This window comes from Aythya ferina (assembly GCF_964211825.1).
Source record: "Aythya ferina genome assembly, chromosome: 2".
In the NCBI taxonomy this organism is placed as follows: Eukaryota; Metazoa; Chordata; class Aves; order Anseriformes; family Anatidae; genus Aythya; species Aythya ferina.
The window spans coordinates 70,350,874-70,376,399 of NC_140297.1; the positions used below are offsets into that span (position 1 = coordinate 70,350,874).

Sequence of the window (25,526 nt, forward strand, 5' to 3'; positions counted from 1 at the left end):
ACGGATGGGACACGGCGCGATGCCGACAGGAGGGAACCGCCGCCTTGCTCGGGGGCGGGGGAGGGGGCCGGCGCTCCGTCACGCCGGCCGGCGCGCCCATGCGCAGAACACCAAGTGAGGGGAGAGCCTCCTCTGCGCAGGCGCCCTCCGCAAGCCGAAGGACATCCGCAAGCCGGAGCACCCCTGCGCGTGCGCGGGCTGAGCCGAGCGCCTGATTGGCTAGCCGTTCTCCCGCAGCCCAATAGCGGCGCCGGTTGCTGAGGGGGCGCGGCGCCCCGCCGCCCAACGTGCTCGCCGGGTGTTGGCGGCGGCGGTTGCGAGGGAAGATGGCGGCGGAGCTGTCGCTGCTGGAGGGGACGCTGGGCCTGCGGAACGGGACCAAGTACGGCGCGCAGGGGGAGCGGCAGGTGAAGGGAGCTGGCGGGGGTCCCCGCGCCACGGCAGCCCGGCCGCGGCCCTTCCCCGGGCGGCTCGGCCTCCTGCCCCGCTCGCTTCGTGCCCCGCAGGCGCAGGGCCGCGCTGCCGGCCCCCAGCCGCTCCCCCTCCGCCCGCCCGTCAGGGGGGTGGCGGCTGGGAACGGGCTTGGCCTTGCTGCAGCGCCCTGCCTGCAGGCAGCGCGGCTGTGTGTGTGCTGGGGCGGACGGTCAGCTCTTCACGTTAGAAATGCAGCTGCGGCAAAGAGCTGTTGCTGTTAAGTGCCTTCTTGAGGTAGCTGGCTGGATGTTTCTGAAGCTCATAGGGAAGCATTGCCTTGTGTGATATAAAAGGCAAACGCGACAAATAACGTGGGGCTGGGGGAGTCACAAACATGTAGCAGCTTTCACATTGCTCCCTCTCTGTGATGAATCACAGAAGCATTGCTGTTCATTTATGCTTTTGTGTGTTTTCTCTTTTCTTGTAAGCATTCTTTGGTTTCAGATATAATAAGCTTCCATAAACATGTAACAGTCTAGCTGGTGTTTTAATGCTTTTGTTGTAAAGTGTAAGTCTGAAGAAGTGGGTCATGAAATCTGTCCATGGTTTTTCTGACTTCAGTGGAAAAACAGAACAGTCAAGGACTTTGCATAAAAATGCAAAATAAATACTGTGCTTCAAGTTTGCATTGCATGTTAATCACATCTGAAGGTAGACAGTGTCTTGTTTTGGTCATTTGATGCCATAAATGGCTGAATGGGTTTTAGGCTGCTGCAGTGAGGCTCATTTCATTTGTGACCCATAGTGGCTCTGTTTCCTTTCCCACTCAAAAAGGCTTGCAGTACTTGTTCTATTATTTCCTGTATCTTCTGAAGTAATTTCTTAAGACAAACTGACTTGTTTACTAGTATTCTCTTTTATACCCCAAAAGTCTGTGTGGTCTGTTCAGTCAATTCTATGCAATTTGGTTCGTTGTTGTGTTTTTTTCCTCTTTGGAGCAATATTTGTGATACAGTAGCAAGGATCCAGTTCCAAAGTCAACTTGTTTTGATGTTCTCTTAAGTTTAATATGTTACTTAACTTACTATGTTGCCTTCAGAAACTCTGTGTATCTAACTCACGTTTATGCTTCTTTGTAAAATACAAGAGATGTCTTTTTCAAATCTTAATCAGTGTTTATGATAACAGGTATCTTTAACTTCAGCATTTAAATTTAAACACTTCAAAAATGCATGCAAGAATATGCCTTTTATTCTAACAATTAAATTGCATTAAAATCACTTTAACATAGTAGCATCACTAACAAAGATGTGATTAAAACTAGAGGCGTATGATATGTTGTCCTCCCCTGCTGTGGGTGAACAAATAACTTCTGTCTTGGTATTTGGCAATAGAACAGTAAGTATGAATAAGCATTTCAGTAAATCTGGCTGCTGTGACTGAAACTGGATGCTACTGGCTTTATAACCTTCAGTCAGAGATCTGAATCTGAAAAATTAGTTGAAAGTTAGTTAATAGGCCTTCTGCCAGGGTCAGAACAAACAGTACTACGTCTGGCTAAGATTAGCGTAAGTGGATTATTTTGTGCTGAAGGTGCCCTGAAAAATAGGTGTCTTGTTTTGTCCACAGGCACATTAAATATGTCTCCAGTAAAAACTGAAAGTAAACCACCACAAAGAGTAAAAATAGAACCCAATTATTTTCCTATTGATATTACTACCTTTAGCATTAATATTTCTAAATTCTGGTCTTTCTTTAAAGATCCTTTTGAACGGCCGTAAAGAAACAATAGTTAGTCACATAGAATACATTTTGAATGAGTTACAATATTATTGTTTTTCTCTTCTAGATTCCTGTTCTGCAGACGAACAATGGTCCTGGTCTGACAGGATTAATTACCATAGCTGCCCACTTGGTCAAACAGGCTAAGAAAGAACAACTGCTTGGAAGCACTGCAGAGGAGAAGGCTGTCGTTCAGCAGTGGTTGGAATACAGAGTCACTCGAGTAGATAGATGTTCTAGTAAGGAAGATACTAGAACAATTCTAAAGGTAAGCAGTACTTAATTAACTTGGCAGTGAATTTTGGAGTGGTTAGACCTTGAGGATTACAGCACTAATGTGTGTAAAAAGAAGCAGTTAATAAAAGTGGGAAAATGCTGAAGACTTGCCAGCTGCCTTTTGTTGATTAACAAAAAAAAAAAAATGAAAACGGGAGAGAAGACATTCTAAAATACGTGAAGCTGAACTCTTACCATATTCTGTGGCTGTAATGCTGTGAACTACTTAGAACATTCCAGATAGTGTAGAGATTATTCAATAGCTTAGTCTCTCTTTAGCCTTGTAAGATACCAGCTTCTAAATATTTCATGAAACCCCACTTACAAACAAATTGTGTTGCATTTAGAGATAATTCTGCACTAATTTAAGAGCTCTTTTTCCTGGTTTGGTAATTATGGATGTTGTTGTGACGTGAAATAGTAAAAAATGAAATTATAAGGTAACTCCTGCAAGACTGCACTTCACATTGAGCTACTTCATGTGGAGGCTTCAGTCCACTCCACTCAATTTTTCTTGTAGTCTGAAGCTTCTCTGCCTGAGATAGGTGGAGGCAGAAAAAATCTCAAGGGTCACCCCATTATTTGAGTAGCCAGATGGCAGTGAGTAGATGGGGGGGAAAAAACTTGCTCTGTTTTCCTTCTTGCTCCTTATGACTTATAATAATTATTTTTGCAATCTTTTGGGAACAAAGTTTGAAGAGAGAAATTGCTGTACACTGCTAAGTACTAAGAGCTATGTTTTATTAAGTGTGTATGAAGCAGCAGTGAAATTCAGTCAATTAAGTTTTTTTTTTTTCTAATTTTAAAACATATCAGCTTTAGAATATACGAAATGCTCTATACTACTAATTAGCCTATGCTGGGAAATAGCTTTGAGCTGCAAGGTATTAGAAAGATTAACTACACTTGTGGATAGTGGTGTCTTAATATTTCTGATTTTTGTTAGGAGCAGTAAGTCTGTGTCATACAGAATTTATTTCAGCAAGCCAAAGACTGCTGAAGCAGCAGGCAAGACATGCTTAGGTTCGTTAAATTCAAGGGAAATCTTGATCTTAAAATGGTGCAAAGCAAAATCTTGCCAGTAATCTGTTGTTCTCAAACTGACAAGCCTCATTGATCTGTAAAAAGGCAGATATGGTGAACACCCGAAAGAACCATTTCTTTCACTTAGATTATCTGTGATGTATCGTGATCTCATTTTATCTATGGAATATCTTCTGCTGGTTAAGTGTGAGCTTGTTTGCATTGCTTCTTTTTGTGACATCATTGGTTTTATCTTCTGAGTGTAGATACTATCAAAACACTTATGGTCAGGATTACTGTACAAACACCTCTCCAGAGTTCTGTCTGTCCTTTGAGACTTTTAAGAATTCGGCTGAAGTAGGCATAGACTAATCAGGATTTAAGTTCTAGTTTAGCTGTACTTTGAACAGGAGATACGACTAGATGGCCCTCAGAGACCCCTTTCAAGCTTAATGTATTTTTCTCGCTAATTTGATAGAAGGCAGACCAACTGTGTAGAACTGTTGATTGCATAGGAAGCAATTTACCTTCCTAATCTGTTTGGTGTCTTCCAAACAAAGGAATTAACTTATTGCAAGGATTTGCATTTTGTCAAATAAAAATAAAAGAAAGGCCAGGGAAGAAATCCATTAAAGAGAATCACTTCAACTTCTGGTTATTCTAGTCAGTTGCTGGTCAGCTAGGTACCTGTCCTGGTGTAAACCCTTTTTCTTTTTCTTTTTTTTTTTTTTTTTTTTTTAATGTATGGCAGATATATAATTCCAGTTGCTTTTCTTAGTTTTAGACAAACCACCTTCTGTTTAGTCCCAAACCATGAGAAGACTGCATTGGAATTACTAACTTTTATTTATCTTTTTTTGGCCACTTCATCATATAAAAACAAAAAGCAAATTTGTCATCTTATGATAAAATATCTGCTCTGAATGTCCTAAGTGATGATACCTGCTATGTTGCAAGCATTTGTAGAACTGCATTTGGGTAGGAATGCCAGGCACAGAGGTGTGATGGCTTTGTGCTTCTATCTTTTCAGTGTTAACCTTATATCTCTATATATCTAAGTTGTATCTTTTTCAGTGTTAGCCTTAGGAGTGCTAGATAAGAACTGAAATACAAATACATAAATAAATTGTTTCCAAACAAAACTTCCTTACTGAGAAAGAGACTTTTCCCTGAAGTTATATATATTTAGGCAGTCAGTATAATGTATCCTAAATACCACTTTAAAATTTTCCTACAGACTTTTTTTTTTAGCAGACACCAAACGGCCAGAGTTTATCTTTATGCAGGACTGCTGTGGAATTGTTCCAGCATTAATAATTTCATAGTGTAGCAATTAAATTTTTTTTAATTTGTTCTCTTGCCACCATCATTAATCAGAAAAAGAGGCAGCCTACCATTAAAGTATACTATGCCAAATGGGAGTATGAGAAGGGGGAAGAAAGGAGACGGGGGCAGGGGAGAGCACTAAAATAGGGAGGCAAGTCTGAGATTGTAGTTTTACAACGTGTCTGGAATACACAATGGCAGTCTTGGGACGGTTGCAGCCTAGAGCCACAATTTATAATAAGCTGTGCCAAAAACAGTTCAGTTGCTTCTGCTATAAACGTCAGGCTGCCTCTACTTAACCCTTAAATGAGGTGATCTGTTTCTGAAGAACATTGGATAATAGCTAGGTTAATGTCTGTTCATTTGAACTGGAAAGTTTTTTGTTTTGTTGTTTTTTTTTTGTTTTTTTTTTAGTTGTTGTTGGCCTTAAGAAAATTTCTTACTGGTGTGTTGACTAGAGCTGTTACCTGGCACAAAGACAATTGTCAGGTAGTCAGACCATATTAACAAGGATTTTTTTTATTTACTCAGAAAATCCCATATGGTTCTGAACCTGTCAGCGAAAGTATTCTCAAATTTTTGTCCACTTCTTATTTGAGTTCCTGTGCTGGAAAAAAAAAAAAAAAAGAAACAGGATTAATGCCTCTAGACTGTCCCTTGGCATATAGGAGTAATGTAGGAATAATAAATGTCAGTAGTGGTGATTACATAATGGCCAGTGTATTACATGAACTTTCTTTTTCACAGGGTGAGGCAGTATTTCCTTTGCATTTGGCCAACTGAGTGATGCTTGGTTAGTGGGAAATGGAAGTTACATGGAAGGCAGGGAGGTGGGTGTCTCTAAATCATTGAGTTGTTGTTCTTGATACCTTGTAGGACTTGTGCACCTCTCGGGAGGAACTGAGAACCTTTGATGTATTCTCATGCCACCAAATTTCTACTTGAATATTAATGAAATCCATTCAGTAGATTTGAATGTCTCTGCTTTGTTAGTTTTAGGTATTGAGATGTTGAGGGTTCTAAAATATCTTCTATCCAAAATATTACTGGGAGCTTGTACTAGATTTCACAGAAAAGCTTCCACAGAAATGGCAGTGTTCTGAAGGATTATTTAACCAAGAAGTTCTGCATACTACTTGCAGTATCTCTTACAAAAATATTCCATGATTATGGCCAATTCTGTCCCAATTTCCTGTGCTATCTGGCTCTAATAATCAAGTTCAATTAGAGACCTAAATAAAATAGCTTCAGTTATTGTTTAAAATGCTTGTTTGAAAAATTAGTGTTTTCACCACTGTTAAAGTAGGCTAATCCATTCAGTTCTCTGTCCATAGAGTTAATCCACAGTTCTTGTATGCTGTTTTTCAACCGACTTCTAAATGGAATGTCTAACCACTTCGGCAAGCTTGTACATCCAGTGTTCTTTAAACATTGTGTCTATTTTCACTCTTCCCTTTTCTAAGAGCACCAGGATATTGTTGCATGCTGACAGGCGTAAAAGATTGCACTTGATTATTTGAGCAACAGTTTTTGGTAGAGCTGTTTTTCCTCTGTCCTTCACATGAAGTCTAATATGATTAGTGTAATATTCCTCCAGAACAGGTTTAGCTCATATTTTCAGTTAAATAAGGGTCTTACATTATAATTAAAAATAAGGCTATATACTAGCCATGAGGTTATGCCTTTCTTGGATATGGCTGCAGAATCTTCATCTTGGGTTTTGTATTGCCCAAGGCTTTCCTGGGCTTTCTAAGGCTCTTTGCTTTTGCGTGCTGTTAGAAGGCAGTTAGAGTGGAAATGACCTTGTGAATATTGCTGACTGAAAGCACGTGGTTTTGTATGTAAAGGAAGTGTGTGCACCAGCAGTGCGTTCTTAGGGACAGAATATCCAGAACGCAATTAGGGGATGATTAGATGCATTGTAAGCTATGGAGGTGTTGTAAGAATAGACTTACTTATCTGAGCTACAGTGATGGGTAGTGTCTCAACTTGTGGTGTCTTAACAGATGAGTTAGATGAATTAGATGATGAAAAAAAGAAAACAGATGAATTAGATTGCAGACAATTGTACTACATACCTATATTACCCAACTCTGGGAGGGTAGCCAGCAGTGTCCTGTTGATGGGATGTGTTGAGCTTTTGCTGTAGATAAGGGCTATACATCACATCTATTCATAAAACAAGCAAATTGAAATCTTTCATTTAGTACATAAGTAACAACACCTTGCTTCTCTCCCCTATTCCCCTACCCCAAAATGGAATTTGAATTGCTGCAGTCGTTCAGTGCATATTATTACAGCAAACTGCAGTTATGCCTTAAGGACTGTCAGTTATTTAATACTAAATTGTAGGTACGTAATCAGTCTAAGTAGTGACGTTAAGTACACGAAAGGCGGTGATAAAAATAACAGCTAACAGACCTGAATCTTCAGGATGTCCTAGAAATTTGAATATAGTATTGTATTCAAATTTTCAGTAATCTCTCCATGACAGAAAGACTGTTCCAGTTTAATAGTGTGGTCAGTTAAGAAAGCTTCATTTCCAGGAATTTTACCATAGTTGGCTATTAGTTAATAGTATAACCGTGTATGAGAAGTATGAGCCATGAAGCAAGACCTACTACATGTTCTAATGCACGTGGAAAAAAACTAGTGTGATGCTTTTGAATTAGCTTGACTTTTGTAGTATGAAATTAGAGTATCTTCCTATTCTTCCCTTATGGGAGTAATGTATAGATTCAAAAACAGAATTGCAAATTAATGCTCATTTATCCAAGACTCCATTACGTTTGTCAAACTCCATTTGTTCAGTTAACTGACTTGATAATATTTGGTGAGCTATAATAAATGTTCAAACTGTAATAGCTTACTTTGCCTTAAGACTTGAATTTGTTCTTAGTGATAAATATTTTGAGACTGCAAATATGCTGTGCAGGTGTTCTGATGGTGTTAACCCATCCTGAACTATGAGCTATGCAAACCAATAGTTCTATGTACAAATTAGCCTAACTCTTGAAGATATATAAACTAAGAATCAACATGCTGTAACTTCTTTGGCCAAAATTCTGGATTTTAACAGTGAAATAACTGCATCAATTTACACGGTCATAGTTAACAGGATGTTTATAAAGTAAAAAGCTTAATTGTATAGCCAAGAATATGAAATAAGGTCATGGCAGAGGAGCAAAATTTCAGCAGCATTACTTTTCACAATAAAGTGTTATTTCCAATGAATCCAAGTAAAATGCTAGTTAGAGAACTTGTGTCAGAAGGGGTTTATGATTTCTTCCTAGTATATTGACTTACAGATTTTCTTTTGTGAAAGTTTCTTTTTATCAATGTATTTGCCTTTGTGTTCTGTAAATAAAATCACCCAGAACTGTAGTTATGTGTTTAAAGTAATTTGAGACCTAACTAATATAAAGAAAGCAGCAAGCAAGTGTAAAGGAAAAAGCTGCGTAGCCAGGGGCAGATGACCTTAGAGTCTTAAATGTGCAGGTGTTAATATTTTTCCCTGATTTGCTCTAATAAAAGAAAACCAAAGCAGACATTAGGATGTTTCAGTCTTAAAGAAGAACGGGAGTCCTGTCATGGAGTTATTGTCAAAGAAAATTGTAAGGTGGCATAAAGGAGGCAAACTTGCCACGTTGAAATGCAAGGTCAGAGTTTTATTTTTTTACATATTAACTGTAGAATAGTCTATTTGAGGCAGTAGAATTATAGAACCACAGAAATTGCAGTACACTGTAGTCTAAATTATTTTATAATTGTTCATTAATGAATAAACCCCTTTTCCTTGCCCTACCCTTTTTTTTTTTTTTTTTTTTTTTTTTTTTTTTTTTTTTGAAAAATAAAGAGTTCTATTAAAATGAAATGTGCTGTAATTGAGACTGTTATTTTAGGGACATTTTGAAAAACATCATGTTTAAGCTGTTTACCAGTTTCCAGAACGGAATAAAGGGCCTAAGAAAACTGACAGGAGTACTCTGAGAAGAAACTTACTCTAAGCTTGTTCGTTTTTCGTGGGTATTTGGTGGTGGTTTTGTTTTTTTTGTTTTTCCAAACCAATAGAGGAATATTAGCTGGGAATTTCTACCTTCAAGGAAAAGCTAGGATACTTTTTCCTACGCTTCAGGAAAGAATATCATAAAACTAGAGCTTGTTTATGCTGTAGTTTACCGTTAGGGTTAAAGCAAATTTTGCTTGCTGTTACATTTTCCTCTTTAGAGGGAAATAGGGGGCACAAAGGTGTTTGGCTTATATGAGGAGCAGGTAAGGTGTGGAGGAAAGGAAGTGACACCTATCCGTAAGCAATACCTCTGTTCTCAGGAGTGATACAGTTGACCAACAGTGAGTGAGTCTCTGCCTTCTGTTTTCCTGCAGAGAAAAACTACATATGAAAAGTCTTCAGTAGTACAGACTTGAAATACTTATTCATTGAACCCAAATGGAAGTCTTCTACCACCCATCCTTATACCATCTGATACGGAGTTGTTGAGACAGATGATATTAGAGTGCTGAAACAGTGCTCCTTCATAGGATCTCGTGTAGTGACTGAGTTGACTGTATCAGTCATTAAGATTCGCTAGCAATGATTTCAACATTAATAAAAGCAGGTGTCAAATGGTACCAGTTGATGCGTATCAAATTTCAGGCATGAGTCAAGCATGTTTATCTCCTATGCCATTATCCCTTTGTGTTTCTCTTGCTTCTTACACATTTGCAGTTTGAGAACTTCTTGAGACACTGATGCTTTTATGACTCATATGCACTAGTCAAAAAAATGCAAAGTTCTTGCGTTTTTTTTGAGTAACTTGAAGTCAGGAAAAGACAGTATTTCTGTGGGGTCAGCTACGTATGTAAAACAAATAATACTTGTATTTACAAAAACTTGAGTGGATGTCAGTAAATAGGTGAATGATGGGAAATTGTGGGACAGCAACACACTGTCTTGCATTTTGTTTAGAGACAAACACTTAAATTTTGTTGAAATCTTGCTGTCAAGGAACAATGACTGAAGTTATTATCTTGATGCTTTTAGAAACTTTTCTCTTAGTGTTTTTCTCCTTTACTGAGTTTAGCTAAATTAAAGGTGGCACTTATTTAAATACCTGGTCTCCAGAGGAAGGTCTCAATTATTTTTAACAATTGCCTTAATGTTTTGTCTTACGAAGTCGGTATTACAGCAGTATAATGACTTTTTTCCTTTTTAGGATCTTAACACACACCTCGAAGATAAAGTCTACCTTGCAGGAAACAGTTTTACCTTAGCAGATATTTTGATGTACTATGGATTGCATCATGTCATGGTAAGTGCTATTTGCATTACTTTTATGCATAGAGCTACCATAATATATTTATCTCAAGTGCATTTTATTGCTGTAGAATTTAAACTACTGGATCAATGACAATTGCAGGACAAAAAATAAAAGTGAGATTTCTTACAAGGAACTTCATATATAACTTGCCTGTAAGTGTATGTTTTACCTTTTTAATGTTTAGCTATGAATCTGTGAAAATAAGTGTATTATCTGTAGTACTCAGGGTACTTCAGTTGCCTGTATGGACAGTAACATAAGGATTATACCTGTCCCTCTGTTTCTAGAGCTTACCTATTCAAGTTTGAAACGTGACTGCTTACAGCACTACAGGGGGAGATAGATAAATGAAACTCAAAGAATGTGTCAGAACTGGAAATGCTAAAATTGTTAGAACAGAAGTGCTACTATAAAAGTTGCCCATAAATAAAGTTCCTGAAGCATAAATGCATATAAGTGTCAGCTATAATGACATGTCATTCTTGTTTCAAGGTTTAGTGATAAGGCTTGATAACATACAGAACATCAAAATAACATGTGAAGGCTGGTGCTTAAGGGGAAAAAAAGGTTGTACTGAATAGAAATGATGTTGAGATTCTTTATACGTAGCTCAGGGTTTACTGCAGAGTGCTTATAGATCACCACACATCAATTTTGAACCCCAAGAGGTAATTTGAAAATGAAGCAATAGCAGTTATTTGTATTTGGGTGGCTGGAACATGGTTGTGAATGAGCATTCATTCTTTGGAGTGAGTATTTCTAAACAAACCAAACCAAATTGTCTGCTGGAATCTTGGGGGAGGATGAAATCACTGAGTTTGCCATCAGAAAATGGCAGGGAAAAAAGAAGAAAAAATGCCTCCGATTAAATGCCTGCATCTGATCTGTGAATTCAGTCAGCTGGTTGAACTGTTAGTTTATGCAATTAAAAGCAGAGTACTGGGAGAAGAGTACAAGAGGACTTGTGCTTCAAAAGGGAATATGAAGAGGAGGGGCAAGAGATCAGGTAATGAAATATTACTAAGAATGAGAGAGATCTTGTGTATCTCTTGACTGTCGAGGAATAAATGTTCAAATAAGATAGTGCAAGCAGAGGAGAGGAAAATAAAGCTTCATTTCGGGTTTTTAAAAACATATTAAAATCACTTATAATTAATTATGTTGAGATGTTATACTTAAATCATGTTTTCCTTGTAAGGGATAGATGTGTTGACTGGAATGTCAAATGAGTTACCTTTCACTCATTTTATGAAAACATACATATAAACATTTTTTTTTTTCAGTATGTCTATGTACTGTGAGACAATAGAAGTTCAAATGAGACTTTTTTTTTAAATTAAGCAGGGGGAACTCAAGCATATTTTATATTTAGTTTGCTCTAGAGTAGACCACCTAATCAAGAAGAAAAGATACAAGTTGTTGCTTTGGGAAATAGAACAGATGGTAAAAACAAATGACTTAGTGCTCCTGGGTGCCTGCAACCATCTAGACATTACTTGGGACAAGTTTATAGTACAACATCTGTTTCTGAAATGCTTGATTTTGGCAGAAGATAATTTTCTGACTCAGAAAGGTATAAAGGGCAAATAATGGAGTTGCTATACTAAACAGAAGAAAATCTAGAAACTGCTAGTTAAGAATTACATATGTTTAAGGTTTCAGAAATTGTTAATGTTGGTATTTAATTATAGAGGTAAGATCTTGTACTGAGATTTTTTTTTTCCTCCAGTAATGAGAACAGAGTACTTTGAGTTGCTTCTCTGCCCCAAGCATTAGGCAGGAGGGAAAGCTGCTCTATCCTCTAATGTGATGCAGTCCAGAAAAGCAGTTTGTCATATCCACCACTGTTTCAGATAAGCCTGAAAAATGTGCAAAATGTCAGTAAGGTTTTCTTCCTGTAACCCTTCAAGAGTAAAAGTAGAGAGGATGGGAGAAAGGGATCCACAGTTGCTGTCTAGAAAATGAATCTGAAAATAGTACTGATAATGGCCTTCGGGATTAATCTATGCTTTTGATGGGCTAACAACTAACATACTAATGCAGACATCATTAATAGAATACTGTAAATACTAGTGATGTACCATGATTGTCCTGAATGAGCCAAGTATTGCTAAAAGTTTACAGACTTTCTGATGAACTTGAAAAGTTTTTAAGATCGCATGCTCTTACTGCTTGCTGCTGCACCTTTGGTTTCACCTTCCTTCATTGGTGTTAATGTATGATAAACTTTTGTATTCCTCCCCACCTCTACTTTGCGCGCGCGCACACACCACCATTCAGGTGGAATTCTGGAACCTGATTCTTCACTGTTCAATAGTCAAACTGTAATTCAGATAGACCAATAGTAACTCTTTATTTTACAGTTGAATGCTTTTCATTCGTTCTTCCTTTCTCTTATCGTTATCTTAGTAAGCATAATAGTGATAAATATTTAAAAACCCATACTGTGGCAAAAGAATTAGTATTTTAATAAGTGAGGGTATTCAGAGGTAGCATTTGAGGTTTTGTGCCAGGGTTGTAGGAAAAATTTTCAGTCTATTAATTAGAAATACACACTTATAATGATGAGGCAGTAACTAAATTATGTACGTAGTTCTGCCTCACAGTGTAGAAACATCCCAAATATGTAATGCTTGATGCTGGCCATCTAAATGGGCTTTTTCAAGTTGGTGTGACTTACACTGTCATATGTAATTCTGGGTCCCCGTGCATCTAGTATAAATATTGTTGCCTTTTGACATTTTGATTGCTTAAATACATACGTAAATGGTTTTGATGAACAATGAAGTTCTGCTAGGTTAAAGCATGGATTACAGAGAAAACATGAATTTGGAAGCGTTGCTTGAGGATAACTCAGGCAATCAGTAAGCATTAAATTCCTTTGTGGTAAGGAACCTGTTTTCATATCATAACTATTTTTTTTTAATTTTCCCTATATTCTTATTCACAAATAGAACTAAACTAATGAAGTGATATTTGAAAATAATTAAGAGAAATAATCAATACAAAGGTTGATCTGACTTTATACTTCGTAAATGTTGGCAGAACTATAGTAGTAGTCTGAAGTTTATGTTTGAGTTTAAAATTTCTTTAATAAGCACTGGAAAATAACTTACAGGTGAAGTGTATATCTACAAATAGAAATCTCAGTCTAAATTTTATATTTTTCTTATATGTAAAAGCTAAATTAAAAAGTGAAATGATATCTGTTCTTCTCTTGATGCTGAAGAGCTTTAGACATACACAGGTATTTTTTAGACTTCCCATGTACATGTAGGGTATAGGCATGGGAATTTATGCCTGTGTTCCCAGTGCTACTGAAAGCAAATATAATTAAAGCTTGTGTATTTATAGCCCTTCTAGAAACTCTTCTGGTTGCACTGTGCGATGACCACCTTCGTTATCTTTCATGAGTTGTGTGGTGGAGAGTTAAGGCTCTTTTTCATAATTAAAAAAAAAAAAATCAAATTGAGTGTCTGCTTCTTTGCTATTGAAATAATTGCTTTAATGGCAAATAATTATTTTATCAGTAGAATAGCAGCCTTCCTTAACTTGGGGGAATTGTCTAATTTAATGAGGAAGAATAGAAAATACCCATCTAACAAAATGTTGTAAAAATGCCATGGAAGTGATCTCTAAACAATTAACCTAAGAGTTATGTTCTGAGTAAAAAGTAGAGCATGCCACAGAGTGCTTTTTAATATATTTCACTGATAGAGTACATTATGTAAATAAGCAAAAATATCTTGCCTGTTCTGCCTGGAGTACAAAAAAGGGTTTTATTATTAGAGTATTGTCTATTTTGCCCTTCAGATGTTTTTCCACTATGCTCACAGAATGGAGAAGGACTTATTTTCCAAACCTTATTTTTGATTTACTTCAGAGAAATGTATTTTTGAGACTGTAAATTGTAATTTAATTGTAATTAAAATTAACTGTAATTGTAACTTTAAAAGATTAAAATGAGAATTATCAATATAAAATTACAGGGAGAGGAAACAGTATCTGCTGCAAAATATGAAGTTCAGTTCAGGATTCAGTTCAAGCACTTACCCAGTAAAGATGTTGGGGGAAAAGGGTATTGTAATTCTGTCAGTGTAGAATAATCACTGAAGTTAGTCACAGTATTTTTAGTACCTGCTCATACTTTACTGAAAATGGGGAAGAGTATTAATCATAGATAGCCTTTAGGGTGTATGTTGTTCTTTACATACTATGGTATGAAGCTGTAGAGCCACTTACAAGCACCAACTTCAAACTGCCATTAATTATAACAAACTACATGTGATCAAAAGCATCTTCCTGTAAATGGTGCTGCATGTTTTTTCTGTCTTGTATTAGTGTCTGAAGAACCTCAGGCAGTTTATGAAATATCTTAATTTAAAAAAAAAAAAAAAAAAAGTGTTACGTTTTAATAGCTTCCACTTCCTTTTGCTTGTAATGCCTCAAAACTCTGGAGTTTCTCTTATTACTAATTTTTTTTTTCCACTTGAGTAATGCAGGTTAGGCATGTTAAGTTTAGACCTCTGCAAAAATGTCTGTGCTTTAATTGATTTGGCTGTACACTTTGATTGGACTATATACAGCTGTAGGAACAGTGTCTTGCTGCTGGCATGAGATGTAGAAGGATGCAACAGCTTTTCTCATACTGCCTGAACTGGGGTACATAACAGTTTAAAACTGCAGGTGTTTTGTGGAAGTGTGTGCAGGAGTATGCTTATGTTCTGGCAAGTGTGTTCTGTAGGAAGAGCAGCTGAAATATCCCCCACTTCTTAGTTTTTTTGCTGCAGTTACTGTGCTCTTTGCTGTTAATACAGCTTTACTCTCAGAGAACAGAAAATTACATGACATTGATTTAGAATTCTTTCCTGTAATTCTTCAAAACTTTTTGTTTCTCTAGCCAGTTCAACATAGTATATATCCTTACGGTGTGTTTTTTTTTGCTTAGATTTTTAACTCTACATGTTTAAAGCTTTCTAATTCTAAGCCAATTGCTGGCCTGTGTGAGAGAATAGGAAGGGGAAACAGTGGATGTTATAGTCAACTCTTAAAATCCAAAAGGCTGGTTTGTCACATGGCAAAATTCACCATGAGGCTTAGTTTTGAACACTGTCTTTTCATTCCTACAGCTGAGTTAAATGGACTCATAGTTTTTCTTGTAATTTAAAGTCTATTCAAACATACTTGTTTCCAGCTGTCCTGTGCCCATGATGAAATTGGCAATGAGCCTGCATTATCCATGAAATCTGGTGCTTGTAGAACAAGGCACAAGGAGTATGATATCTGTTTAGCTATTGAGGAGGGGATTAACCTTGTTTAGTTGTAGTGGTCTAAGCATGAAAAAAGGAGGCGTGTCTAGCTAAGATTTGTGTGCTAAGACTATCCTCTACAGGTGTGCCCCCTTTTTATTTACTGCAGTTGTTGTCAAAGTGAATCAGTGAAGCTTGATGGCTGACTGAAGAGAGATGAGTCCTACACTGCATGGGTTAAATATTAGGGAGATGAGATAGAGTAGTTCACATGAAGATGATGTTTTTTTTCTTGATAGTTTTAGTAGTTTCTTTGTAGGCTTACCCTATTTCTAATTAGTTTTTGTTGTAGGTTAACATGAGGAAGCAGGTTATTGTATCAATTTAGACATTAACTTCATTCCAGAGGAATGAAGACCTAGAACTGGTTATCAGGAAGAGGTAATAAAGGTGATACAGAATGGAGGTAGTTCTACTGCTGGCGTGAAAGAGACTGAAGTTATAGAAAGACTTCATTGAAAATATTTAAGGGTCTTGGTGACTTCAATGTAGAAGACTGAAAGGTATAGCTAACATGTAATTATAGATAACTCTATCTGATCTAGTCCTTTGGTAAAAATAGAGGTAGACTGGAGCTGTTGCAGTAGGTATATAACAGTTGGAAGCTTCTCCCTGGGTGCTCTTATGGCTAGGTAACTGTTGTATGACTATTGATCAAAATGGAAAACAGTTTTACTAACCAGTCTGAAACGGCCTGAAAAAATGTATTCTTGCACTTTTAATATACGTTACACTTTGCCTGTGAAGCAAGACTTCCTGCTGGATTGGAGGAGTGTGTAAGACTTGTGCATAATGAGGAACTCTTCCCTGTATTTTGACACTATATGCTAACCATGAGTAGATAAGTGTTAAAGCATGCTAACAACTGTTCTTCCCACCCCCAAGTATAATATACAAATGTATATTCCACCCTCCAGATCTGTTCATTTGAATACATGAAAAATGCATGTATAATTTAGGTTGTGAAATTAAGGTATTAAAGACATTCTGTTGCTCTGTAAGAACTCTGTGAGTTGAAATTGGCTGTAAAACTATACACTTCTAATTTGCCTTTCCACATATTATGATACTAATAATGCAACCTTGTGTTCTTCACCATGCAGGTGGACCTCACAGTGCAAGAAAAGGAGAAATACCTCAATGTGTCTCGCTGGTTCAACCACATTCAACATTATCCAGGTGTCCGACAACAGCTATCTAATGTCATCTTTATCAAGAACAGATTATATACTAATGCTCATTAAGGAAAATGTTAATGTCATGTTGGAATGATGTTGGGAGTCTAGAGGTTATATCCAAAACCACTAGCTTGAAAATACTGGTTTGTAACCTTCTATATATGAACCAAAATTGGCAATGCCTCAAGTAATACTTGCATTGAATCACTATTGCTTGTTCAAGAATTTGAACTGGTTCCAGAATTGTATCATGTATCTGATTAAATGGAACAATGGCAGAAAGATGGAAATTGAGTTTTAATTCACTATTTTTTAAAAAAAGAAATGTTTTTTCAATTAAACATTCAACTGTAATTGCATGGCCTTTAAAGGAACAAATTACTTACTTTCCTTTGATTTTTCACTCCTATTTATTGAATTTATGCATATGTCCCCCTTTTCCATTTTATTTTCTGTGAATGTTTACACTAGTTTTGTAAAAGTTAAGAGCTATATTGTGTGCCAAGGATGTGAAAAAGGGAACATGCAAATGTTACAAAGTATTTAAGTGACTGAATAAATTATTTTGAAACTGTAGTCGTAATTTGGCTGTGAAACTTTTTAGTTTATTAAAAAAAAAAAAAGGCATGTAAAATCTTATTTGACTTTTTACTTCATTTTATGATGTTGTGGAGCTCTGCTTAGACCCTAGAAGCATTTTATTTCAAAGATTCTGCATGTCTTGCTTCTTACGCTATTTCCATGCAAGTAAAATTACAAGATCCTAAAACGAAAGAGGTGGGGGAAAAACATGCAAGGTAATGAGTGGTGAATTCAATTTGCAGAAGTTTATTATAAAACCAAGGACACTATTGCTGAATCAAACACTTCAGAAGTCACTTCACCCTAGAACCTTGGTCTTTTTTTTGTAATGAATTTCAAAATGGTAACAATGCTCTAAGATGTGTATTTGGATTGGGTAACTACATTTTCCAAAAATCAGTTAACATTTCCTTTAAAGCACTGAAAAAATACAAAAGTATTTAATCAATAAACTTGTATGTTAGTTTCTATGACAGTGTTCAGCAAACACCTTCTGTGAGTCTAGCATGCAGTCTGTTGTACATTCTTTTGTGTGCTACACACAGTAAGGTAGAGAGATACCTGAATTATTCAAGGTTTTAAGAAATAAGTAGTTAATGAGGCAAGATGAATATATCCTAATAGATGAGGACAAAAGGAAGTTGCACAAGTCACCAGTAAGCTTAACCTGAACAATTTCAGGCTCTCTTATAGGTATTTTCTATATATACATGACTTTATAAAAAGGGTTTACAGGCACATAGTGTTACTTTTAGGAATGTTTTACATTGATTAAAAAATATATATATATCTAATTTGGTTTGAAAAGGTTATAATTTTCTAGGAAGCTTAATTCTCAGCTTCTACACTTAATTCTCAGCTTCTACAGTTTCTGCTGATAGATACTTTTGTCCCTTGCTATTTAGAAGCAGGCCTTCTATACTTAAGTTTTCAGTGAGATCTTCATAATTAAGATTTGTCTGAGGATTGTGCGGACATGTACACTGGAACAAGGTGCACTTATTAGAAGTTTCATGTGCTCATCTTTTTACTGTTTACTGCCTGAGGTCTTCAGGTTTTTACTGTCATTACTTTTGCCATTGATTCGCAGATCGTTCAAACTATTGTGAGCTTGCCCTTTTTTTTTTTTTGTTACCAACTTACAACTGAAAGCAATACTGTCATCTTCTCGGATAAGTTTTGTGGAGATGGTATATAGAGAATGAGGTGGCTTTTTGTTTTTGTTTTATCCCAAACAGCTGTTTCCAAGTGTTAAGATTTCTCAGGGTAGCTACATGCTGTGACTGCAGTATCCCCTAGCCTCTTGTGCCAGTTTTATTTTCTCTGGTTTAGAATAGAAGAATTGATTGATTTGGGGGAGGGGGGGAATTTGGGGGAGGGGGGGATCAAGTAACATGAAAAGTTTAGAAGTGATTACTGAAATTTAACTCTATACCATCTAAAAGGCATTTGGTCATTGCCATATCGTTAACTTGTACGCTTTATGTAGGGGACAAAATTTTGGAGAGGGTTAAAAGCAAAGAAGGATGAATTGAGCCTTTGCTTCTGAGAGAAGACTAGGAAAACCAGATGATAATGATTTATGTTTTTTCATGCTTCCACTTTGTTTAATACCTTTTGATCAGTAAGGACAAGTAAATATATTTTTTTAAATGAAAAATCAATAAAAATGTACCTCAGCCTGAGATGTGACGTACATTTTTAAAGGTGGAACTTCGTATTATTTACAGATGAGAGACTGTATTTCAGATCTGTCAAATTAATGCTGGTTATCTGTTCTAAAAGTACATGGGTAAATATCCTGCTATTTGTTTTAAAAACAAAAAACTCAGTTTTCTGTTTCTGTATTTTCTGTTTACTGTGCTTTGGTGGTTTTACTCGGGTGGGTGGCCAAGCTCCACCACAACCACCACTCCTCACCTCTGTGAAAAACATATTTAAGAACAATCACAATATATTCTTACTTTACAGTCATCACAATCTTCACAAACTTCACTTACACCAAAAGGAAAAAAATTCCCCACACCAAAATAAGCATAACATCACAACACCAACAAGGTAGACAATTTACACACACACTTGCAATTTACTCATCCCTTCACCACACTAACATGAAACATATTCCTCACAATTACAACTTCCTTGAATTCTTCACAAGTGTTACATTAATAAAAAAAAAAAAAATTTCAGTACATTTTTTGCCCCTTATCTCAACTCTCATCCTTATCTCCAGTTCCTCGATCCCCACGTTGGGCTCCAAAAAGGACTGTGGTGGTTTTACTCAGGTGCGTGGCTGAGCTCCACTCACAACCATGCCCTCCTCAAAGAGGAATGGGGAGAAAATATGATGAAAAGGGCTAAGGGTTGAGATAAGGATGGGGTGATTGCTCAACAGTTATTGTGATGGGCAAAACAGACTCAGCATAGGGAGATAGTAAGATCTATTGCCTATTACTAACAAGTTAGAGAAGTGAGAAACAAAGTTAAAAATAAATAAATAAATAAAAGCACCTTCCCCATTTGCTCTCTTCCACCTCCTCCCCCTGAGCAGCATGGGGGAATGGGGGTTGTGGTCAGTCTTTTTTCTTTTTTTTGCCTGTCTTATATATGCTCTCACAGAGGTGCAAAACAACGTTGCTTATTGGCTTGGCTCTGATCAGCAGTGGGTCCCTTACCAAATGTGGGGCAGCTTCCAGATTCTTGCACAGAAGCTATCCTGAAGGCCCCCTGCTACCAAAACCTTGACACGTAAACCCGCTACATACTTCCACTGGATATTAGTAAAAAGTGACTTTCTTCACTTGCAAACCGTTCTTTCAGAAAATTTCAGTTGCTGAAGGGCACAGTAAATACTGCGATGTTTTACTTTTGTTGCTTCACAGTTTGATGATGATGATGGCCACGGTGATGTGTGGAATTTATTTTCATGGCATTTCATGAGCAATGACACTCTCATTTGTTAATGTATCTCATCATGGCAGTATTATTATTTTGCATAATCGTTCTATCTAATTTATTCAGGGGGCCTGACATGTTATGGTCTTTTAAGTATGTGCCTCTAGGACTTGAGGTTGTTGCCATATGGTGAGATAGTACTGCATGACAACCTTTCAGCAGCAAGAAGAATTCAACAGTGAAATAAATATGATAATTGTAAGTGTTCAGTGAAACCTTACACTTAGCTCTTTGTCTTGTCTTTCTCCCTTTCATCCCAAGATGACCACCGCTTGCTGACAAGCCAGGTTGAAACATGTTCAAGTGTGAATATATTAGAAATGTGCTGATGATTTTTAGCTGTCTTTGGATGAGTAACTTCACTTCAAGTGAGATGTCGAAGTTCAGTTTGGCTGCAGAAGTCTCTAGGGGCAGCTCTTGCACAGAATTACAATTGGGTTAAAAAGCAATAGATGATCAAAATTGCTCCTCATTGCTGTGGCTTTGGAAAAGAGTGGGATGAGGTACTTGCAAAGGCATTAGCTGAAAGAAATAAGGAATAGATAAACCTATAAAATTATTATCACGGAATCCAGTGTAAATTCTTGTATTTACAGACCCAGTTTATACACTGTTGTTTAGCATCATCTGTTTGCATCTCTGTGGTTTGTCTGCAACAGGAATGCTGAAGCAGGCAATAGAGAGATTATCATGATTTTTCTCCAAGTAAATTTCCTCGGTATGACTATAAATTGATTTTATAATTATACATGTGTACAAAACCTATTTAGCAATACAACAACAAAAATCCTTGAGTTGAAATTGAGGGGGGATCTTTAGGCTTATGGGTGGCTTTTTTTACTTTTGGCTTTCTATTTCATCTTTTCTTTTAATCTTTGGTGTATTTCATGGTCCTTAACTTCAATGTATGATTGCAGTGATGGAGCTGTTTAATGGATTCCTACCTTTAATATTTTCCCCCAAAGTATGATATTTCTTCTTTGAATCTATAATTAGATTGTGCTGCTGCTATTCCTAATGGAAACACCAGGTTTCATTTTAACCATACACCTGAGCACATGCTTATGCACTTGGTAATCTTAATTTTTGTTCTTGATTTATTGAAACCGAGCTGCATTCCTCATGCTTTTTATCCATGAATATTATTGCAAAAGAAATGCAGGCGGATTTGCCATCATGTGCCTCTATTGCACTAAGCTTTTAGAGTCAGACTGGGTCTTTGTATCCCTCTGCTGCGTGTCTTGAATAGTTTGAATATTAGATTTATAGTACTTTAGACCCCAGCTCTAGGGTGACATATAGAGATATCACAGATTTGGGAGGGAATTTGATTTTGTAGAAATGGTTACTTGTTGCTGCTGTATGCACGTTCCTGCAGGCGTTGCCCTTATTTCCTGTGCTGGTAGTGACTACAGTAATTCCTGCTGCCATGTAACGCAGCCAACCTCATCTTTCCTTGTGCAGGCAGGAGGGAGGCTAGTAATTTTTCATTGTTGTTGCATGTTAAGGATTCCCCATTCCCCTCCCACGTTACCTTGGCCCTTTTAGGAAGATTTTCGTCTATTAAACTTTCCATCCTCTGTTGGAAGAACTAAATCTCTTTCAGCATTTCCAGGCTGGTGATCTAATTTGACAGCTCGTCGGTGATGTCTCTTCCACTTCAAAGAGGCAGGTAGCCTAGGGCTAGCCAGCTGTATTGTGGATTCTGCAGATTTGGCTCGCTGTTCCTGCTGGGTGTCATCTGTCTTCTTAGTCTTGCGGTGGATAATTTTTGTCCTCCCCAGCATCATCTGCCTGAGCAGTTTCTGCCTGGCAGGCCTGTCTGTCCAGGTTGAGCATCACATACAGTAGCCGTGTGGCTAATCTGACAAGGCACCGCTCCAAAGAGCGCAGCCCCAGGCCTGCTCTGACCAGGATCAGCATCACGGCCCACAAACTTCCAGCTATCACGATCACGGTCGCGGTCTTCCATCACAGGCACAGCCCATGGACTTGCTCTGCTCAGGCAGAGTGTGTCCCCCGCCTCCCGCCCCTGCGGGCTGTCGCTCCAATTCCTCGCGTCTCAGCAGAAGTCTGCCTCAACAGGTTTGGGTTTCCCTGCCTGTTGCCAGCGTTTGACTTGGACACCGCCACTCGGATGAAACAATCCTTTAGTGGATTATCATCGCCAGACAGCCTGTGGGAAAAATGACAGGATTCGGCACGTTAATCTAAAGATTTTGCAATTTGGAGCACTGCTAACACTAATAGGAAATGGCATGGTGATCCCTAAAAGAGAAAGCGGGTTCTAGTGCAAGGCAGAAGTGACAGAGTTTGTTTAGCCTATCTTCCAAAAAACACATGATGACTGCATATGTTGATTTTCATGCTCCAAGCCATAGATATTTCCATATTTTTGTGTCTTGATGACTACTTCCTGCAAACTGACAGGTTAGGAGCTCCACAAGTATTGTCTTTTCATAGTCATTGCCTCTTTTAAGTCCTCCTTAATTTTTTAAAATATGTTTTGAGAATAAGCTTGATGGCAGTAAGAGTAAGCAAGGGAAGGGAAAAAAAAAAAAGGCATAAGTGCAGCAAATAAAGCATATTCTTAAAAACAAACAAACAGAAAGCACTATTCAAACAAAGAGGAAAAATAGTTTCAGGACAGTAGACCTAGAAACTGAGGCATTTGTCTCTCACAGGATTTGCCTTTGTAGCAGTCCTGTAATTCTGAAGTTGACATTATACATGATGTAAAAAAAGAGTCTTTCCTACAAATGTAGCAGTTACAAATCCCCTTAGCTAAGTATTTCCTCCGTAGCAAATTTTAAAAAATAGCATTTGGCTTGGAGGGTTAAGTAACTAGTCTGAGGGACAGACTAGCCCTTGGGGAGGACTGCAGATAGGCTGGACAGGGATAAAATCAACATCTGAATGATTCTACCCCTAATCATCGGTGATCATTAAGCCATCTGGAATGTCCTACAGATATTTTTAAAATGTGAGCACTAATGTAATTTATTGGTGGTTGTCAAGTACTGAAGTGCTTAACATCGAAGTGGAAAAATCTAAATACTAATCTATAGATTGCGAGATGGTTACTTTGGGAACAAAAAAAAAAAAAAAAAAAAAAAAAGTATGTGAAAGGGAACAGAATTTTGTTTTAATGATTCTTATCTCTGCTAATTATTGTCTATTTAACATGTAATATTTACAGACTATGCAACAGTGAAGGAGTAAGAAAGTATTTTAGTTTATATATGCTGAATTTAATTATAACTTTAGTTGAAGTATTCAACACCTCCCACTGTAAGATTCATTTTATTATATAAGAAGATTTTACCCATAGTGGATAACAGATTTTTGGGGAGAGAATGATTCTAGTTCACTCAGTTTCAAGACTGATTTTGGAAGATTCTATGTATTTTTTTTTTTATTTTTTTTTTCAGTGAGCAATTTCTGAGCTTTGATGATGGGATACAGGATTGAGTAATGGGATTTTTTGTTTGTTTGTTTGTTTCATGTAATGATTTCATACATGAAAGAAGTCCTAATTTTTCTCACTCAGACAATTGTTCCTACTTACAAATGCTAGGCAGAATAGAATGTGGACAAAAGTAAATTCTAAAAGCAACAAAAAACTTTCTGTTTTCTACTAAACAATAGTAACTGTGCCAGCTAGAACGCCTCCTTTCAGGTACTCCAAGTCTGAATGTCATAGGTGGCAGCTGCTTTAGCAGAATTCGTGGTCCAGTTCTACTTTCATAACAAAACAAAAAAAAATGTTTTTATAAGTATACTAATGGCAAGAGGAGGTCCAAAGAGAATCTCCATTCATTACTGAACATGGTTGGGAACATGACTACAGAGGATAAGGAAAAGGCTGAGGTTCTTAATGCTTTCTTTGCACCTGCCTTTACTAGCCAGACCACATATCCTCGGGGTACTCAGCTTCCTGACCTGGAAGTCTGGGATGAGGAGCAGAAAAACCCCTCCAAAGCTCAGGTGGAAATAGTCAGAGTCCTGCTGCTCCACCTGGACTGCCACAAGTCCATACGGCCAGATGACATCCACCCAAGGGTGCTGAGGAAGTTGGTGGATGTAATTGCCAGGCCTCTTTCCATCATCTATCAGTGGTTGTGGTCATCTGGAGAGATGCCGGATGACTGAAGACTTTCTAATGTGATGCCCATCTATAAGAAGGGTCATAGGGAGGACCCGAGGAACTACAGGCCTGGCAGCCCGACCTCAGTGCCAGGAAAGGTGATGGAACAGGTTGTCTTGAATGCAATCACACAACGTATGTGAGACCACCGGGGGATCAGACCCAGCCAGCATGCGTTCATGAAAGGCACGTACTGCCTGACCAACCTCATCTCCTTCTATGACCTGCGTGGGGGATGAGGGAAAGCCTGTTGACGTAGTCTACCTAGACTTCAGCAAGGCCTTTGACACGGTCTCCCGCAGCATTCTCCTGGAGAAGCTGGCAGCCCATGGTTTGGACAGGTACACTCTGCTGGGTTAAAAACCGGCTGAACAGCCGGGCCCAGAGAGTGGTGGTGAATGGGGTGAAACCCAGCTGGTGACCTGTCACCAGGGGTGTTCCCCGGGGGCCAGTGTTGGGACCCATCCTCCTTAATATCTTTATTGGATGAGGGAATTGAGTGCACCCTCAGTTAGTTTGCAGATGATACCAAGTTCGGGGGAAGTATCGACCTGCCACAGGGTAGGAAGGCCCTGCAGAGGGACCTGGACAGGATAGGTTGATGGGCAGAAAAATAAAATAAGTATAGATGCAATTAACACTATAGGTGCAATGACCTAAGGATATTGGATCATGCTATTGGAAAGAAACATGCTGTTCTAAAAGTTATTGTGTATATATAGTACAAAACAGAAAGGATAACAAGAAAAATTGTGGTTAATATATTGTAAAGTTAATAACTTGTAAGGGTGGGAAGTATACAGAACATTTCCTGATGGGTAAAAGGAACACGAAGGGACTTTAAGTCATTTTTTCCTTTGTTTATGAAGTAGACTACTTGTCTTAATTTTCATAAACCACGACTAATGATTTTTCGGAAGCAAACTGATTTATGTGAATTCAGGCCTCATCTATTAAAACTAGCAACTGCACCTTGTGGTGGTGGTGGGTTGTTTTCGTTTGATTGGTGTTTGTTTTTTTAATTATTTTTGTTTGTATTTTTTATTTAGTTTCCGGAACAGCGCGGGGTGCCAGAGGAGAGCAGGACTGCCTAGGAGATTCGTCCCCCCCCCCCCACCAGGCGCCCCCCTTCGGCCCGGCCCAGCAGCTTCATCCTGGGGCAGGCCCCGCGGTTGCCATGGCAACGGCGGCGGGCGCACGGTGATGGCGTCACGGG

General features: G+C 37.9%; 1 protein-coding gene across 1 annotated transcript; it reads left to right on the forward strand.

Annotated features, from left to right (window-relative positions):
- Nucleotides 1-138: 138 nt before the first annotated feature.
- Nucleotides 139-17,202, forward strand: EEF1E1 (eukaryotic translation elongation factor 1 epsilon 1). The gene is made up of 4 exons (XM_084509297.1): nt 139-407; nt 2,264-2,464; nt 10,035-10,130; nt 16,552-17,202. Exons 1-4 carry the CDS (start codon nt 327-329, stop codon nt 16,690-16,692), a joined length of 519 nt encoding a protein of 172 aa, XP_084365423.1. The 5' UTR covers nt 139-326; the 3' UTR covers nt 16,693-17,202.
- The last annotated feature ends 8,324 nt before the right edge of the window (nt 17,203-25,526 follow it).

What these genes read in the sequence shown, in the direction of transcription:
- EEF1E1 (XM_084509297.1), top strand. Translation starts at nt 327, where the DNA reads ATGGCGGCGGAGCTGTCGCTGCTGGAGGGGACGCTGGGCCTGCGGAAC. An exon ending in GCGCGCAGGGGGAGCGGCAG is followed by an intron (nt 408 to 2,263) that starts GTGAAGGGAGCT and finishes TTTCTCTTCTAG; the next exon opens with ATTCCTGTTCTGCAGACGAA. An exon ending in ATACTAGAACAATTCTAAAG is followed by an intron (nt 2,465 to 10,034) that starts GTAAGCAGTACT and finishes TTTCCTTTTTAG; the next exon opens with GATCTTAACACACACCTCGA.